General features: G+C 42.8%; 1 protein-coding gene across 2 annotated transcripts in view; it reads right to left on the bottom strand.

Annotated features, from left to right (window-relative positions):
* The window catches only part of ZBTB10 (zinc finger and BTB domain containing 10), a 41,153-nt gene extending 22,373 nt beyond the window's left edge, over positions 1–18,780 (bottom strand). Inside the window, exons 1-2 of one of the 2 annotated variants that reach the window (XM_033202400.1) lie at positions 17,453–18,780; positions 1,440–2,328 (exon numbers count right to left, since the gene is read on the bottom strand). In XM_033202400.1, the coding sequence (XP_033058291.1) occupies positions 1,440–2,328; positions 17,453–17,548 (985 nt within the window). In that variant the 5' untranslated portion in view covers positions 17,549–18,780. Of the gene's footprint in view, positions 1–1,439; positions 2,329–15,546; positions 17,186–17,452 lie in introns of those variants that run through there. The other variant, XM_033202399.1, reaches the window with a different exon arrangement.
* Positions 18,781–19,016: the final 236 nt, after the last annotated feature.

The following is a 19,016-nucleotide window of genomic DNA, read 5'->3' as shown; positions in this document are numbered from 1 at the left end:
ATTTTATTTAACTAAATTGTCTCAGGGATTTTATTGTTAAAACTTGATATAAAGTACAAGGAAAAAGATCAACAAATAGTATTATATATACACACTAGCTGATTTTCACACAGTAAAAATTTCACACACACACACACACACACACACACACACACAATTCCTACCTCTGAAAGCTAACCCAAATCTAAAAAGCCAGAGGAGCATTTCACAGGATTACTATGGCATTTTGCCCTCTGGCAACTAAAAACAGTGATTCCTTTAACAGAAAATACTCCATCCTCAAATGACCACCATCGTGTAAATCAGACACTGAACAGTTATGGTGCTTTGAAGTGAAAAAAACAAGCATTAAATAATGTATGACAGTGGTGGACAAGTCTCGGGTATGCATAGGAAACCTCAAACCTACTAAGCTTCTTCAAATAAAGATACACACAGTCAGATTAAACTAAAGACTTAACAATGGTCTTCTTCTTTTAAAAAAATTCCCACCATCAATGTGATTCTCTAAGATCCCTATATAACTTTTGGAGGGAAATATATTGAAGAGAAAGGCCTCAAAGGCTTTGCAACTAATGCAAAGGTGAATGAAAATCAGGTGACAGTGGACAAACAAAATAGCTTCTAGTGTGAGAACAGAACAGCAGCTGCTCTAGGCCAGGTGTGGTGGCTCATGCCTGTAATACCAGCACTTTGGGAGGCCAAGGCAAGCGGATCACCTGAGGTCAGGGGTTCGATACCAGCCTGGACAACATGGTGAAATGCCATCTCTACTAAAAATACAAAAATTAGCTGGATGTGGTGGCATGCACCTGCAGTCCCAGCTACTCAGGAGGCTGAGGTAGGAGTATTGCTTGAACCCGGGAGGCAAGAGTTTGCAGTGAGACTCCAGCCTGGGCTACAGAGTGAGACTCCGACTCAAAAATAAATAAATAAATAAAAACAGAAGAACAGTAGCCCTAAATAAACTAGAATACCATAATCTCATAATTGTCAAAATTCTTTGAAACACTTAAATATGTTTTAACAGCCAAAAATAAAATAAAAAAGTTGTTAAGGTGGTCTCTGAAATAACAAAGTGATTATATGTTGCAACTAAAGATTCTATCTTTCCCAGCACTGGGTATAAAATAGTGAGCACAGAGGCTAAAAATGAGGAAAGTCAAAGACCCGTACATGCAGCAGAGTCCACGTTCCTTAACAATATATGCAATACTTGGCTATTAATACATCTTTTGATAAACTCACATATATATGTGTTGAAAAAAGACAAAGAAAATATACCAAATATGTTATGCATTTGAATGATGTCCCCCCTTCTTTTGTAAACAACTTTAGTATTACTTTATAATTAAAATAACTCAATTAAAAATATACTTCAAGGTTATATCCAATTAGAATTAGGATGAACAAGGAAGTATCTTTGTATATATATTTACCTGGTTCTTCCTTGATGAGTAGTGTATTTTCTTCTGGATAGGCAACAGGTGGCTGCATCACTGAGCAATCTTCTAAATTCGTTTCATTATTAGGTGGAATATTATAAATAAATCTTTTTGTAGTTTGGTTTTTTCTCCTTGTTTTGCCAGTCTCTTGAATTCCCTGGGAGCCCATATTATTCCAAATAAACACTTTTGTTTGACCTTCAGATTCATTTTCAGCCATTTCAGGAGATCCATCCTGGACCCAACTACTGTCATTCATTTGGTAGTTTTCTATTTGGCCCTCGTCGACATTACAACCATCATTTTCAACCTTTACATTGCTTGCCAAATTGGTAAGATTCCGTGTTGCCCAAAAACTGGCAATTTTTTGATCCCGTGATGAAGATAGACCATCTCTATTAACTGGTTTTCTATTATTATAGTCCACAACTACAGACTCCGGAGCTTCTGATTTAATGCTTATATTTAAGGCATCTTTAATGAAATTTCGGCAAGTTTGAACAACTTCACTCATCTGAAGATAGCTGGCCACTGTCATAACTTCAATGGCATTTTGGCTTGTGAGCACCAGGTTACCAGAATACAAGAAGTCCAAGATGACTGAAAAACCTTGAACTGCAGCAATATCTAAGTGGGTAGTATTGTTTTGGTTAGGGCTTTCTTTGTTTGAAAAGCAATATAAAGTCTTAAAGAAACGGCTGCCTGCAACCAGGATGTTCTTATGAGCTTTGAAGATTTTTCCGCTTACCACAATGCTGACATCACAAAGAATACCTTTCTTTCTCTGTTCATTTAGTTGTCGCAGAAGTTGATAGCAATAAGAGTTCTCATTTGGCCTACTATTAAAGTCACAGTACCCCTCTTCTGATGGTATTTCTGACTCCTGTAATTGGATAAAAAACATTAGTATTAAACTCTATTGACTTTTTAAAAAACTCCCAAACCAAGGAAAACAATTATCAGGCTTTTAAAAAGCGATAATCAAATATATTAATCTGTGAGTAATCAAGAAAGAGAGTGAACAATGGTGGTGCAACCCACTGCTATTATTTAAAAAAAAAATCAACATATCTGACTGAAGATCAGCAGGATTTCATTTTAAAAATAACATTCATCATGTTATATCTTTCAAATATAAGCTAAGAATACGAATTGAGAATTTCTTAAAATTAAAAAGAGCAATTATTTTCTTCAGAAAAGAAACTTTCATTTATAGGAATTAATGAGTTTGCTTTATCTCTGACAGGAAAGCAGCAGTCTCCCCTGATTGAACTTAAACTATCCAAGTTATATTTTGTGCTAGGCATATCACCCTTTCTACCATTAACAAAAAGGTAAATTTTAAGTCTTGGCAAACATTAAAATCAAACAGTTTAGGTCAATGAAGTTAATTAAATCTAACTAGAGATAAAGGTAAGACCCTAAGGGGAAAATCTGCTTCAACTACAGGAATATCTAGTTATATAATTTCCTATCAACTTTCAAAATGATTTATCTCTTTAGGGTCATAAATACTATAAACTGTAAGGTAAATTAAAATTCCTGAATTCAAAATTCTAAATGTTTGTAAATTTTGCTTCTTATCACACAGGTATTCATTATAGTCCTACTTGGAGTCACAATTAAAATTGTGTGATGTAATCGTAAAAGTATGAGCTAGAATTCAGAATGCTGTCTGTACCAGCTATTAACTGTGTGTCCTTGGAAAGTCACTATACCCGAGCCTTTTCCCTAAACTATAAATCAGTATTACAAATGTTAGTTAAAACTTTATGACTTTCCTCATACAGTGACTAGGTGGGTAAGCTCCCTCAAGGCAGAGCTGAATATCCCTTCCAGCACTTTGATTAAATATCCCCTCCATACTTTGCTAAACAACTGAAGTAATCATCTCTTTCCCAAGAGATAAACTGCTTAGACCATTTCTGGTAGAAAAGATAACTGAAAATACTGATCTTATTCTAGTGTCAATTCTCTGGCACAAAATATTAAATTAAACATAGACCATTTCTATAAAATAATAAAATATATACACATATACACGGATCTATGATTTTACAAGCATGGAGAAAAACGTGGAGAAATAAATACTAGACTGTAAACAGGTTCAAAGGACTGACATGCTTAGAAGAGAGGAAGTGGTGTAGAGATGACAGGACTGCAAAAGAAGTCTTACAAACAATATCCTAAATGGTGGACCCCTAAACAATCACAAAACGTGACTTAATGCAATCACATGCATGGCTAAATCATAAAAATTTTAGCTTTACTTGAGTCCATGTCACAGGAGGCCACACACTCTGTCACACTGTCATTTCAATTCTCTGAAACTAACTTAGTCCATCTAAAAATTATAGTGCTGCTCCCACATATGAGAAGTCAACTGAAAGAACCAAAATATTAATATTCCAGGACACAGCCAGGTGCGGTGGCTCACACCTATAATCCCAGCAGCTTGAGAGGCTAAGGCGGGTGGACCATTTGAGGTCAGGAGTTCAAGACTACCCTGGCCAACACGGTGAAACCCCAAACTCCGTCTCTACTAAAAATACAAACAGCTGGGCAGTAGTGGGGTGCGCCTGTAATCCTAGCTACTTGGGAGGCTGAGGCAGAGGTTGTGGTGAGCCATAATCGCACCACTGCACTCCAGTCTGGGCAACAGACTAAGATCCTGGCTCAAAAAGAAAAAAACAAAGGAAAAAAAAAAAAGATTCCAGGATACACTTCAACTGTTTCACTGTGAAAATGGAATAGTATGAAAAACCCTGCGAATCTGGAGTATATGATCACTTCAGAATGAAGCACACAAAGTAGAGAAATTTCCTCGTTTTTGACTATTCCTTGGCAACCTTCCCGTCCCCTTCTGGTACCAAATGCGTAATGCCCTTTTACCAAAAAACTCCCACCCATGACCCCCCATCATATAATAATGTTCCATGCTCTAAATTAGCTATTTTCTCATCCTACCAAAACATCCAATTCTGCAAAAACTGTTAAGTCACGGATAGAGGAATCAGAACAAGTCCATTCATGAGTAATACCCTTATTTTTGTTTTTGGGGAACAGCAGAAAGGAAGTAAGGTAATAATGAGACTTATTTAACCTAAGCTTTTGTATTAAACCAGTATGTTGTATTGGATTGTTGCAAATACTTGCTTAAAAAAAAAACAGTATGGCCGGGCGCGGTGGCTCAAGCCTGTAATCCCAGCACTTTGGGAGGCCGAGACGGGCAGATCACGAGGTCAGGAGATCGAGACCATCCTGGCTAACATGATGAAACCCCGTCTCTACTAAAAAATACAAAAAACTAGCCGGGCGACGTGGCGGGCGCCTGTAGTCCCAGCTGCTTGGGAGGCTGAGGCAGGAGAATGGCGTAAACCCAGGAGGCGGAGCTTGCAGTGAGCTGAGATCCGGCCACTGCACTCCAGCCTGGGCGGCAGAGCGAGACTCCGTCTCAAAAAAAAAAAAAAAAAAAAAAACAGTATGTTGTGAAATTTCACATGTAGCAAAGAGGAAAGAAACAATTTACTACTTGTGTGAAAATGTAAAGAATGATACTAAAAACACCTATAACAATTACCTGGACAATGTAACTTTCTACAAAAGCATCATTCTGTTTACTTGGTTTCCCTTTTGAGACTGAGTCAATTTTTTTGCCTATGCTCTCTACAGAAATTCCAAATAAGGGGGAAGAATCTTGCTTTGATGCAGGCCCAACACTAAGCTTTGTTACACAAGTTGTACCTGAACCCAAGCTCATGCGGTTCAATGTTCCATCTACTATATATTATAGCAAAAGTATGAATGTTGTGTGAATATTTGGAAGAAGCAAAGTTTTCAACACTGAATATCTGGCAGCATATACCCATGAAGTGTTTGTGAAAGCAGTGAATCAGCATGCACAAGTCAAGAGCTGCCTAAAGTTCATATATCAAACAGTTGAAAACACTTCAGGAGGTGGCTATGCCTATTGTAGCAGTCATAATAGGCTATAGTCACTGCACTCTGAATTTTCTGAGCCAGTGCCAATTGCTAAGATTCTCTGCCTTTACCATACCAGATGTTCTAATTTTTAGAAGTCACTAAGACAAAAGCCTATCCATCAAAATATCTGCCCATTCTACTCTGACACAAACTGTACAAATTAAACACTATTCAACCACTATTTTTTTTTCTCATTACTATGGTACAAGAACATTAATGTCGCTTGCTTTTATAACCAGTAACAGCAATTTCTTGTTCACCACTGATTAAAGCACTATTCCATATGTCTGCAGCAGCTATTAAATATGCCCTTCAAAAAACAAACAAAAAAACCACACAAATAAATATGCCCTTCGAAAAAATGAATCATTTCCAAGAGTACGTGTACTCTCTAAGGAGATTATTATTAAAGGATTTGGGTAAAAGAGCTAAATAAGTACAAAACACTAAAAAACTGCCAATATTATTTGCTGAACTCAACAAATTAATAAATTCTTAGTGCCAGAGACAAAATCTTAAATAGGTCCCTAATAACTCCAGGTATTCTTTGCATCTTTAGATCCTTCTTTAACGTTCTATGTCCACTTTTAGTATACCGATAACATCAGATACCACTGATAAGTTAAAAAAAAATTACTATATCCACAACTGGTCTTTTCAAATGTAGTGACCTTTTCTAACCTCTCTCCCAAAAAGGACAACACGATTAGCTCCGACACTATAGTCCAAACTGGCTAAACAAGCAGATTTTAAAGAAACAGACATTCAGAGCTAAATATGAAATCTTGATTTTTTTTATTTGTGAAGATGTCCGTTAGTAAAACTTTAGTCTGGATGAGACCTCAATATCAAGTCTTCCAAAATTTAGAAAACATAGATAAGTGTCCATTTATTAAAATCCTTATAACCTATTATCTAGATGTTCAATATTTAAAGAACATAGGCTACAACATAGTAAATATTTTACTCAAAGGAAAATGCTTGAAAAGTCCTAACTTTAAGTATTTATTTAATAAGCATTAAATGAATGCCTACTTTGGCCAGGGTCTACACTGGGAACCAAAATGATTCAGTTGCTAATTTGAAGTTACTGTTAGTGGGTAAGACTCTTAAAGTGTTGTTAAGAGCAGAAAAGCAAGTGTTATCTAATCCAGTTTTTTTTTTTTTTTTTTTTAAAGTGTGGGGATGCTTTTTGGAAGAAACAAGACCTGAGCAGAGCTTTAAAGGATCCAAGAGTGGGATGGGTGGATGAGCACTTCAAGTAAATGAAACAGCATTAAAAACAAAACAAAACAACAACAACAAAAAATCCAGCATTTAAAAAAACATAACATGGTCTATAGCATCCTCAAAAGTTCAGATTTGTAAAAGAACTTCAATGTGATTTTCTTTTTTTTTTTTTTTGAGAGAGTTTCGCTCTGTGGCCCAGGCTGAAGTGCAGTGGCCGGATCTCAGCTCACTGCAAGCTCCGCCTCCTGGGTTTACGCCATTCTCCTGCCTCAGCCTCCCGAGTAGCTGGGACTACAGGCACCCGCCACCTCGCCCGCCTAGCTTTTTGTATTTTTTTTTAGTAGAGACGGGGTTTCACCGTGTTATCCAGGATGGTCTCGATCTCCTGACCTCGTGATCCTCCCGTCTCGGCCTCCCAAAGTGCTGGGATTACAGGCTTGAGCCACCGCGCCCGGCCTTCAATGTGATTTTCTAAACAGCCCTATGGAATGCAAATATGCACTTGGGCACATTTCAGAGGTAAATGTGCATCCATTTTGACCAGATTATAAAGAGGGACATGTAATCCCAGCACTTTGGAAGGCGACAGGATGGCTGGTAGCCAGGAGTTCAAGACCAGTCCAGTCAACATAGCAAAACCCTATCTCTAAAAAAAAAAAAAAGAAAAAAAAAAGATGTGAACCCCCTTCCCTCTCCCAAATATTAGAACCATTGCTACTGGCACCTTACAGAGTTTTCAGAGCAGTGATATAATTGAAATAGCAAAGAGAAGAGATGACTATGGCAGCAAGGTGGAGATTTATCAGGGAAAGAAGACTACAGATACTGTGACCAGTTGGAAAGCTATCTTTCCTTTTTTTTTGAAACAGTGTCACTCTGCCACCCAGGCTGGAGTGCAGTGGTTAGATCATGGCTCATTGTACCCTCAACCTCCTGGGTTCAAGGGATCCTCCTGTCTCAGCCTCCCAAGTAGCTGGGACTACAAGGTGTGTGCCACCATGCCCGGTTATTTTATTTTTTAAATTTTTTGTAGAGGTAAGAGTCTCCCTGTGTTGCCCAGGCTGGTGGCAAACTCCTGGACTCAAGCAATTCTCCCACTTCGGCCTCCCAAAGAGATAATATTACAGGTGTTAGCCATGTACCCTCTGGAAAGCTACTGTGAACAGGGCAACATACTTGCAAGAAAAAAAGACCTTAATTAGGGACGATAGATGTCAGTGAGGTGTCAAGCAGAGCCTAGAAAAATAGTCTAAAAATCATCAGAACTTGCATGATAAAACAGATATAAGCAGTGGAGGGAGAGAATCATAGGGTCATCAGCATTCTAGCTTGCGGCCTAAACAATGCCGCCAACTCGTAGAAAATACAAGACCGTCACCCAGTCTCCTACACTTTTGCGGGGAAAGAGGAAGAGAGGCTAACTTCAGTTGCAAGTAATAGAAAGTCAAACAACACACCTGTAGTAAATCCATTAATGATAGGAAAATGTTATTCAGCTAAAGAAACAAGCAATAAGTATTTACTACCCTACTCAATTACAGCCCTTTTCCAATAACTGAATTAGCAAAAAAGACATTTGAAATACAATCATTCAAGGGTAAAATAAAAGCAATGAAAACATCAAAATCTTCATTACTCTGCAGCAACTCACTGGAATATACTGAAAGAACAAAAACTGTAATTTCTACTTCCAGATTTTAGAGTAAATTCATTTTATAGAAGGAAGACAAGGCCATAGCAAGTGTGATGTCAAACATACGCTACTGGCAATGACAAATTATAATAGTTAGTAGAGAAAAAGACAATAAGGTCTCTTTTGTAGTTTTCTGATCACCTCTGAATCTTTGAGTGATGGCATCCTCTCTGGTAGTACTATCCCCAGAAATTCTAATCCTGTAAGTGTTAGGGAGCAGACAGACTACGGTTATTCAGGTTATTTTTTATTTTTAAGACGGAGTTTTACTCTTGTTGCCCAAGGTGCAGTGCAAGGGCGCCATCTCGGCTCACCGCAACCCCTGCCTCCTGCGTTCAAGCGATTCTCCTGCCTCAGCCTCCTGAGTAGCTGGGATTGTAGGTATGCGCCACCATGCCTGGCTAATTTGGTATTATTTATTTATTTATTTTAATTAGATGTGGGGTTTCTCCATGTTGGTCAGGTTGGTCTCGAACTCCCGACCTCAGGTGATCCACCCCCCTCAGCCTCCCAAAGTGTTGGGATTACAGGTGTGAGCCACTGTGCCTGGCCTATTCAGGTTATTATAAAAGCCTGCCAACCAGTTCTCTCCTCAAACTCTAAACCCACATACATACTATGTAGGTGTCTCTGGATAGCAATGCATACACATTCGATAATGATTCTCCCCTGCTTAAAACTGCTATTGTTGCCCATTTGTCAAGAGAATAAAATTTAATGTTTTCAGCATGACAGGAGATCCTCTATGACCTTACTATTCAAACTTGATTTTTCATCCTGCAGAGCAACCAAATTCTCCTTTCTCTAAGATACCATTCTTCACTTTCCTCAGGCTGTGCGTGTGTGTGTGTGTGTGTGTGTGTGTGTTTTCTGAGGCACAGTCTCACTTGTCGCGAGTACAGTGGGGTGCCTCCTAGGTTCAAGTGATTCTCCTGCCTCAGCCTCCTGAGTAGCTGAGATTACAGGCAACCGCCACCACACCTGGCTAATTTTTGTACTTTTAGTAGAGACAGGGTTTCACCATATTGGTCAGGCTGGTCCCGACCTCAAGCGATCCACCCACCTCGGCCTCCCAAAGTGCTGGGATTACAGGCGTGAACCACCGCCACCACGCCTGGCTCCTCCTCAGGCTGTTTCTAACTGCACTGCCTAAATGCCCTCCCCACCCTGGTCAACACCTATTAATTAAATGCAATTAAAATTCAAGAGTCAATTGTACAAGTTTCTTCCAACCTTTGCAGGTAGAACTGATCACTCCCTTTCTTAAGAAACTTCAGGCCAGGCGTGTGGCTCATGCCTGTAATCCCAGCACTTTGGGAGGCCTAGGTGGGCAGATCACGAGGTCAGGAGATAGCGACCATCCTGGTCAACATACTGAAACCCTGTCTCTACTAGAAATACAAAAATTAGCCTAGCATGGTGGCATGTGCCTGTAGTCCCAGATAATCAGGAGGTTGAGGGAGAAGAATCGCTTGAACCCAGGAGGCGGAGGTTGCAGTGAGCCAAGATCACACCACTGCACTCCAGCCTGGGTGACAGAGTGAGACCCTGTCTCAAAAAAAAAAAAAAATCTTCAAGGTACCCTGATTATATACTGCTACCATGGTATCTGAGTCTTTTTTCAGTCATGTCTGTCTCTCCTTACTAAACTACAAGTTCCTTGAGGGCAGAGAGAATGAATGTTTTATTTATAGATTTTTATCTCCAGTGCTTTGCATCAACCTAACACAGCTAAATTTAAGATGGAAAAGGAAGCTAATCCTAGGTACACAATAAGGTATAGTCAGACACTGCTAATAAAAGTTTGAAAAGCATAAGGGCTATGAACTAGCTGTTACTGAATAAAAGACAAAGAATAAATTATATATAATGTAAAATATATAAATAATAAACAATGGAGTTGAATGGGTTATAGGCTCAACTCTAATTGATTTTTCCTCAGTGAAAGATCTTTCAGACTTTCTTCCTAAAGTGTTAAAAACCAATCAACTAACCAACCAACCAACCAATCAACGTTGGCCCTTATTTCTGCCAAAAACAAATTAGACTGATAGATAGTCTTTGTTTGCTCAGCTACTGACATCAATATATTCCAACTGGATATTTCAATCAGATCACTGGTCTGAATTCATTACTTAGTTTCTGTAAAGGTTAACTACATTTACAACAAAAATACATTTGGGTGCCTGTTTCTCCTGGGAAGAGTTGACAGGATGTGTGATTTAGGCTATGAAAATTTCACAATTGGGTAGAAAGTGGTCTAGACCAAGAATAAGTGGTAACCACTTAATTTTAAAGTCTTCTGGGCCAATGGTCAGATACTGAATGAGCTAATCATTAAACCTGACTCTGATGATATAGTCAATTGTTACTCAAAATTAAACTATTAATTGTCCCTCATATCCTTATAAATACAGGGACACCTCTGAAATGGAAGGCTCAAAACACAGACTCAGAAAGCATGTTTTAAAAGACTCTCCCAGCCGGGCGCGGTGGCTCAAGCCTGTAATCCCAGCACTTTGGGAGGCCGAGGCAGGCGGATCACGAGGTCAGGAGATTGAGACCATCCTGGCTAACCCGGTGAAACCCCATCTCTACTAAAAAATACAAAAAACTAGTCGGGCGACGTGGTGGGTGCCTGTAGTCCCAGCTGCTCGGGAGGCTGAGGCAGGAGAATGGCGTGAACCCGGGAGGTGGAGCTTGCAGTGAGCTGAGACCCGGCCACTGCACTCCAGCCTGGGCCACAGAGTGAGACTCTGTCTCAAAAAAACAAAAGACTCTCCCATGAACAGTCCACAATAACCAAGGTCCAATTAACAGAAGAATTAACTTTTTGGTCACTACCAAGGGATTAACAGAAAGATACTTTTCTTACTTAGAGAAAAGTAACCTTTCATGACATACAGTTATGCATCACTTAACGACAGGGATATGATCTGAGAGATGCATTGACTTTGTTACTGTGCAAATGTCACAGCATACACAAACCTAGATGGTATAACCTACTACACACCTAGGCTATATGGTCAGGCCTATTGCTCCCAGACTACAAACCTGTACATTATGTTACTGTAATGAATGCTTTAGACAATTGTTAACACAATAGTATTTGTGTATCTAATCTATCTAAACATGAAAAAGGTACGGTAAAAATATGGCACACCTTATAGGGCACTCACCATGAACAGAGCTGACATGACTGGAAGCTGCTCTGGGGTAAGTCAGTGAGTGGTAACTGAATGAAAGGCCTAGGATATTACTATACACTGCTGTAGATTTTATGAGCACCGTACACTTAGGCTACACTAAGTAGAGACAGGGTTTCACCATGTTGGTCAAGCTGGTCTTGAACTCCTGACCTCAAGTGATCCACCCACCTCCGCCTCCCGATCTGCTGGGATTACAAAACAAAGTGCGCTACAACTTTACGGTATTACTAGGTGATAGTAATTTTTCAGCTCCACTGTAGTCTTTTGGGATCATTATCATATATGTAGTCCATCCTTGAAAATGTTATGCAGTACATGACTGTGTTAAGATGTGGCCAAATTCCCCTCAGAAACAGGACTCTGAGAAATAATAATGGGGAAAATAGGAGTTTAGTACTCCTAGACTCAAACTGATTTCTTGCCTAAAGAATTCTAGAACTCGGCCAGGCGCGGTGGCTCAAGCCTGTAATCCCAGCACTTTGGGAGGCCGAGACGGGCGGATCACGAGGTCAGGAGATCGAGACCATCCTGGCTAACACGGTGAAACCCCGTCTCTACTAAAAATACAAAAAACTAGCCGGGCGAGGTGGCGGGCGTCTGTAGTCCCAGCTACTCGGGAGGCTGAGGCAGGAGAATGGCGTAAACCCGGGAGGCGGAGCTTGCAGTGAGCTGAGATCCAGCCACTGCACTCCAGCCCGGGCGAAAGAGCAAGACTCCGTCTCAAAAAAAAAAAAAAAAAAAAAAAAAAAGAATTCTAGAACTCTCATTTCTAGGTTTTTAAGACAAGATATTCAAGAGTGCCTTTGTGAAGCTGAGAAAAATTTCATGTATGAGAAATAGGTGCCGGGCACGGTGGCTCAAGCCTGTAATCCCAGCACTTTGGGAGGCCGAGACAGGCGGATCACGAGGTCAGGAGAACGAGACCATCCTGGCTAACACGGTGAAACCCCGTCTCTACTAAAAAATACAAAAATCTAGCTGGGCGAGGTGGCGGGTGCCTGTAGTAGGCTGAGGCAGGAGAATGGCGTAAACCCGGGAGGCGGAGCTTGCAGTGAGCAGAGATCGGCCACTGCACTCCAGCCCGGGTGACAGAGCAAGACTCCATCTCAAAAAAAAAAAAAAAAAAAAAAGGCTCAGAATGTTCAAATAACCTGATGGCCACGAAGTCTCTGAAGGTATAAAAAAGGAGAACTCATGGGTGATCAAAATAAGTAATAATGACCAGGTTCAGTGGCTCACACTTGTAATCCCAGAATTTTGGGGAGGTCAAGGTGGGAAAACTGCTTGAGCCGAGAAGTCTGAGACCAGCCTGGGCAACATAGTGAGACCCCCATTTCTACAAAAAAAACTTAAAAACTAGCCAGGAATGGTGGCACGCACCTGTAGTTCTAGCTACTCAGGAGGATGCCTGAGCTCAGGAGGCTGCAGTGAGCCTTGATCTCACCACTGCACTCCAGGCTGGGCGACGGAGTCACTGTCTCAAAAAACAAAACAAAAAGGTAATAATGATAATAAATAACAGCACTAAGTGGTTTTATGCTGGCACACATACTTTGCATACATATGGAAACTAAAAGTTAACTAATTTGCCTACCCAAAAAGTAGAGATTTAGGAGCAAAGTCCCCTGACCTTAAGCCCATGTAGGTAGGCGCTTACATTACGTGTTGTGTTATACTGCCTCCTACAGGTAATTGGAGACGGCAGAAGAACGGGGAAAAAAAAATGACTGCACTCTCCAAAAAGAGTAAAACAGATGAGGAACCTGTCACTCAAGTTAAGACAAAGAGATATTTATACAGCTGGTACCTGGGGTTGATAAGATATCCCCTCAAGATTAGTTATAATGAAACTAAGAAATGATTAGGATCAATTCAAAGTGAAAACACCCAAAATCCAATCAAGGAAACCAATATATAGCCTTAGGACACACAGGACTTACTAAAACTGTAGTCCTTAAAATACGCATATTGTATAGAATGTCCCAAAGAAAGGAGATGGCCTGCAGATTGCACTGATGGGGGAATTTAAAGGAGCGAACAGAAGAGACTCATAGTTCAGTTCAAGTTTAGAAAGGTTTTTCCTAGGAATTCCAAGACAAAGATATATACCCAGAGGAGAATACACCCAGGCTGAGGCTAACTTTAGGTTATCCAACTAATGTTCCTTCTTCTGATTTCAGGTTCACTGAAGGAGCTAATTATAATTTGCATTCCCACTCAGATTTACCTGCAGGGAGAGACTATGCTGATAAAGAGTAATTGGTCCACAGCAGATTAAGAAAATTCATCCCATTTAACATTTTCTAAGTAACCAACCTAGCCCTATTTGGAAAATTAAACTTCCATTTTCACAAGTCCCCTACAACTCCATCATCTTACTACCTAACTTCAGGAATGTTACTTAACCCCTTAAGGCTTTAGATTCCTCTTCTGCAAAATGGGAACAAAAAATAAATACTTTGCAGAATAAATGTGTTTGGCACACGAAAAGACAAGGAACTGTTAGTTCCATTTCACTCTATTGCCCAAGCTCACAAAGCTAGTTAATTGCAGAAAGTTGAGATCTGAACCCAGATTTACTCCAAATCCATTCTTTTTCCATTACGACATTCCTTACAGGCTCTAGCCTCAGTTGGGTCACCCTAGACTCTTAGGACAATTTACTTAACCTTTCTCGGCCTTGTATCGTTAAATGACCTTCCTTCTAGGGCTTAGGCAAGTAAAATGTGTGCAAAACAACAACAACAACAAAAACCCTACTACATTGTCCACTGGGGCGGGGGAGGGGAAATTACTCTGTGCTTTAAAGTTAAAGCCCTAACTTCTGAGAAACATGGGTGCTGTGTCTGTGGGTTACTGGTGTGCCTAATTAACCCCACGGTAAGTGCGCTGAATGGCAGAATCATTCCAATAAACAGACTACTATCTGAGAGTTAACTTTATAAAATCAACGACTGGCTACCAACACGAAAGAATGAATCCCACCTACCATCACAGGTTGCCTTAAAGTCAAAAAGTGAGGACTGATCAACATCTGTTTGGCTTGAATACAGATTATCAAAATAGTAAGGCTTACTATCTTTAGACTGGAAATGTTAAAACAAGGACTAAGAACTAAAGTACAGCTTACTTTTTGTAAGCACTTTCACGGTGTTTGGTAAATAAATCCCCTACCAATCCAAATCCACTACTTGATACAAATAACTACACATTAAACATTTCTAATGCTAAGTTTAAAGTACTTAATTGTAAACTGCATTTAAAAATCTTTCTGAAAAGGAACAGCACGAAAAAAATCTCAGCACAGAAATCTGAGTAAACAAGTAAAAACTACAATAATTTACCAAAACCAGGCCTTGGTAAGAAAGTTCAACAGAGATTAATTTAGTAAAATTATACACAAGAGCAAGGAGTTCCAAATAGCATTCTCTACATTTACATACTGCTCTCATACTTCACATTATCTTGATTTCATATAAAGAATGTTTTCGGCTGGACGTTTTCCTGAAAGGGGCAGCCTTAAAGGTAAAGGAAAACTGTTTAATCCACTCTTCAAAGAGTTGCCCGATTTGACTTCGACCAGCACACTAAACGTCTGTGAGCATAGAGCAGCTTCTCTAAAATCACAGCTAATAAAACGTTTTTACCGCAAAGTCAGCCTTTTAGGTTAAAACTAAAACCTTCAACCTCACTTTCTTTTTGATTCAATCTGATAAGAAATCTGAGTCATAAAAAAAAAAAAATCCAGCGCTACGACAAGACAATTGTCATTCCATCCCCTTCCCCCCAACAACACACAGAACTTTTCAAAACTTGTTCCCAGGCTTTCTAAACCCCCACGCGTAAGCTTCCTGCACCTCTCAACTGGAACGATGTCTTCACCCAGGAAAATGGTTTTGAGATTTTGGGGGGGGTGGGGGGAAGGGAATGCTGATAAACCTTTCCCTAAAAGATCTCAAAAAAGTAGGAGCAGGATATACTGTACCTGGGCGTTGGCTTCGTGGAGTTTGTGCTCGGTAGAGACGTGGTGCCTCAGGAGGAGGGTTTTCTTGTAATTGCGGGTCCCTCGCGAAAGCTCATCATGCCCCACTTGGGGAAGGTCCACGCTTCCCCCATCTGCAGGGGTCTTTTGGCACCAACCGCAAGACATAAGACCAGTATCCTTGGAATAGCGCAGCCAGGGAAAGTCCTTGAGCCAGGAGGTCTGGAAGGAGCATTGGAGCTTCTGCATTAGAGACTTGGGCCGCGCGAGCGGGAAGTGCTGGACAGTCTCTCCTTCGCCAGCTCCCAGACCGCTGCCCTCCACTTCGTCCCCGCCATCGCCGCCCGACCGCCTGCTGCTGCTGCAGCTGCCGCCTTCCGCCCCGCTGCCGTCGCCCAGGCTCGCCCCCTCCTCTTCGTCCTCGGTGCTGTCGCTCAGGGACGCGCCGTCCTGCATCAACTCCTTCCCCTCCAGCGCGTCCAGCTCCAGATCCACAGTCGCCGGCCCTCGCCCATTGAAATGCCTCAGGGGCCACGCCGAAGTCTCGGGGCGGCCGCGGCTACTGCCATTGTTGCCGAGACCCCCGCCGCCGCCGCCGCCTCGGAAGGCCAGAGTCCGACGGTTCCTTTCCGCTAGCAGGGGGCCCCCCGCGCCACCGCCGCCAAGCGAGGTGGGGCCGCCCGCGTCTTGGGGGAGCAGCAACTCCTTGGCTTCCTCGGCAGCGCCGGCGACCGCCCCGGCTGAGGCCTCCAGGTCTTGGGGCTCCAGGCCCTCCAATTCCACTTCCTCGTCGGCCCCCCGCCCATTAGGCTGCTGAAGCGCGGGCGGCGCTGGCGGCGGGGGCTGTCTCGGCTGGGGCTGCGGAGGCCAAGCTGAGGCCTCCCCGCCAGCGTTATTGTTCGTGGAGCCGCCGCCGCTAGCGGTGACCAACCCGCCTCCTCGGAACGCCAGCGTCCTGCGGTTCATTTCACTGAACGACATGGCGCGCGCCGCCGCCGCCGCCGCCCGGTGCCCCGGCTCGCGCACGGCCTCGGGCCGCGTCCCGCGCACTCCCCGCGGCTCCCCCTCTGTCTCGCCCCCGCCCCCGCCCCCGGCGTTCCGGTCTCGCGGGGCTCGGCCTCGCCCTCTCGCCCGGCAGCCCGGCTCGCGCTCGCTCCCGGGGCTGCCGCACGCGTCCGCTGCCGCTGCCGGGCCGACGCCTCCGGCCGCTCTCTCGTCCTCCACCCCCGCCCCGCCGCGCTCCGGGCAGCGTCCCGCGCGGAGAAGGGGGCGGGCGGCGGAGAGGTGAGGAGCGAGCCGGGGGCGAGCGAGGCCTTCGAAGTTGAGCGGCGGAGTGCGGGGAGACCCTTCGCTGCCCCCTCTTTAAAGCCGCGCGCACACACCGACCCTCCACACAGATATCCTTCCTCCGCGCGCCGAGGAGCCCGGACGCCGCCGCCGGCTTCGCAGGCGCTGAGGGTGAGAGGCACGCTAAGCTGCTCGGCTCCGCCACATAACGAAGCGACAATAAAGCCGGCGGAGCGTTTCCGTCCGACCAGGCCCTGGCGGAGGTCGAATGGCAAATGAACAACGGACCGTGCGCCCACAATGCACCGGGGTAGCAGTAACCGCTGGAGGGGGAAAGGGTGGGGCCGGGCTGGGGGAGGGGGGCTGGGCTTGGGGCTGGGCTGGGGTGGGGTGGGGGCGCCAGGGGACCAGGAAAGGGGCTGGGCCGCGCCTCCGGCCTGGGGGCGGGGGTGCGGCCGCGGGGAAGGAAGTCGGCCGAGGGGCGGGGGACAAAAGGCCGGGCGGCGAGCTGGGGGTCTCAGGGAGGGGGCGGGCGTGTGCGGCCGGGGCCGGGCTACGCGGAGGACAAACAGCTGGCGAGTGTCAGGGTCTGGCCGCCTCCCCGCTGCCCACACGCACCTACCCGCGCCCGGGACGCGCATTTTCCTTCTCTCGCCACGAGTTCACCTGGGACTTTGCAAATAACTGTGCGGTGGGAGCTGCGCTCCAGCCTTGTCATTTGCTGAGGGTGGGTGGCGGTGCCCAAGGAAGTGAACTTATTTTGTTCCTTCACAAAGACTGGACCAGGCGGTGCCTTTCACGCGAGGAGGTTACGACCACGGACACAACCTCCTCTGATGCATTGTGCGAGGCAGCACCTCGGGCCCAGGGCAATAATCATTTCACAGAAAATGCACCGCCCCGAGTGTCTTATTGCTGTGATGAAATGGAAATTTAAATAAAAGGTCGAACACGTGCGTTCACTGGGAAGTATTGACATGGGTGTTACATCACCAGCAGCCAATCAGATAACTCCAGTCGTGTTTATACTTCTACAACCACCTTGTGAGTATTACAGTATGTCATAACGTTATAAATATTAGGCAGGGTTTTCCCCAGGAGCGGGGAGGAGTCTGCTTCTACGGACGTTGTGAGCGGCTCCGAAGATTGTTTAAAGTCAACAATTCATTTTTAAGACTTTTTGAACTGTTTACATTACAAGGAATTCAGATTGATTCCAACAGAATGAACTGGAAATGAAATCCCACAATTATGATCGAAGGAGAGTTTTTTTTTTTTTTTTTTTCCAATTTAGGGCCCTTATGCTCCTTTAAAAAAATCTTAATAGGCGAAATTTAGAAAATACTAGTGTTAAGACTCATCTGACAACGTGAGAATTTAAGCCTATTTCAGGTTAAAAAAAGATGTTTTAAAGTTATGGAGGGGCTTTTTGCTCTTAAGCAACATATGTATTAGAAGTTGAATCACAAACTAATAAAATGCTCAAGATAATTGTTGACTAAAAAAGAATATGGCAGGGCAGATTTTTTACATTAATACATATGTGCAGAAAATGAGAAATATGCATGAACTCTTTACAGTTAGAGATTAATGGGAAGAGTTATGTTAAAGGCGTGAACCTCCTAAATAATATATTAATGTAAATAAAGTTATATATGTTTTATGAAGAGCAGGTGTTACAATTTTTAGACCTTCTAGTTTTATGATTCTTGTTCTCTTCAAAAAGCTTTTTTCTATTTCAAAACTAAGAGCAATATGTAAAGCTTTGTATAATATGGAATATGGTATGTATTTCAAGGTTACTTTAAAAAGCAAGCTTTGGCTGGTCCCAAGGTAGTGAATTGTCTCAATTGGTTATTCACAGTTGGTTTCCCTTTGTGCCACTCTTTCCCCACTTCCACTTGACTAGTCTTTTAAAAATAAATAAATATTTAAATAAAGAAGTCTTCTCAAGCACATTATAAAAGACCGTTTCTCTTAATATTTTTTAAATGGACTAAACACATGAATCCACATCCAGACTCATACTGATTGTATAGATTTATTCAAAGCAACATTCACTTGATTCACTGTAATAGTACCTGTGTTGATTGGCAGTGTTGTGTATCAAACAAAAAACATTGGTTCTATCTTATAGACTATATGTAATTTTAATGTAAAGAATGACAGTACTACCCTGCCACAAA

This window comes from Trachypithecus francoisi, unplaced genomic scaffold (genome assembly GCF_009764315.1).
Source record: "Trachypithecus francoisi isolate TF-2019V2 unplaced genomic scaffold, Tfra_2.0 Lachesis_group7, whole genome shotgun sequence".
Classification (NCBI taxonomy): Eukaryota; Metazoa; Chordata; class Mammalia; order Primates; family Cercopithecidae; genus Trachypithecus; species Trachypithecus francoisi.
This window is presented reverse-complemented; position numbering and strand designations above follow the sequence as displayed.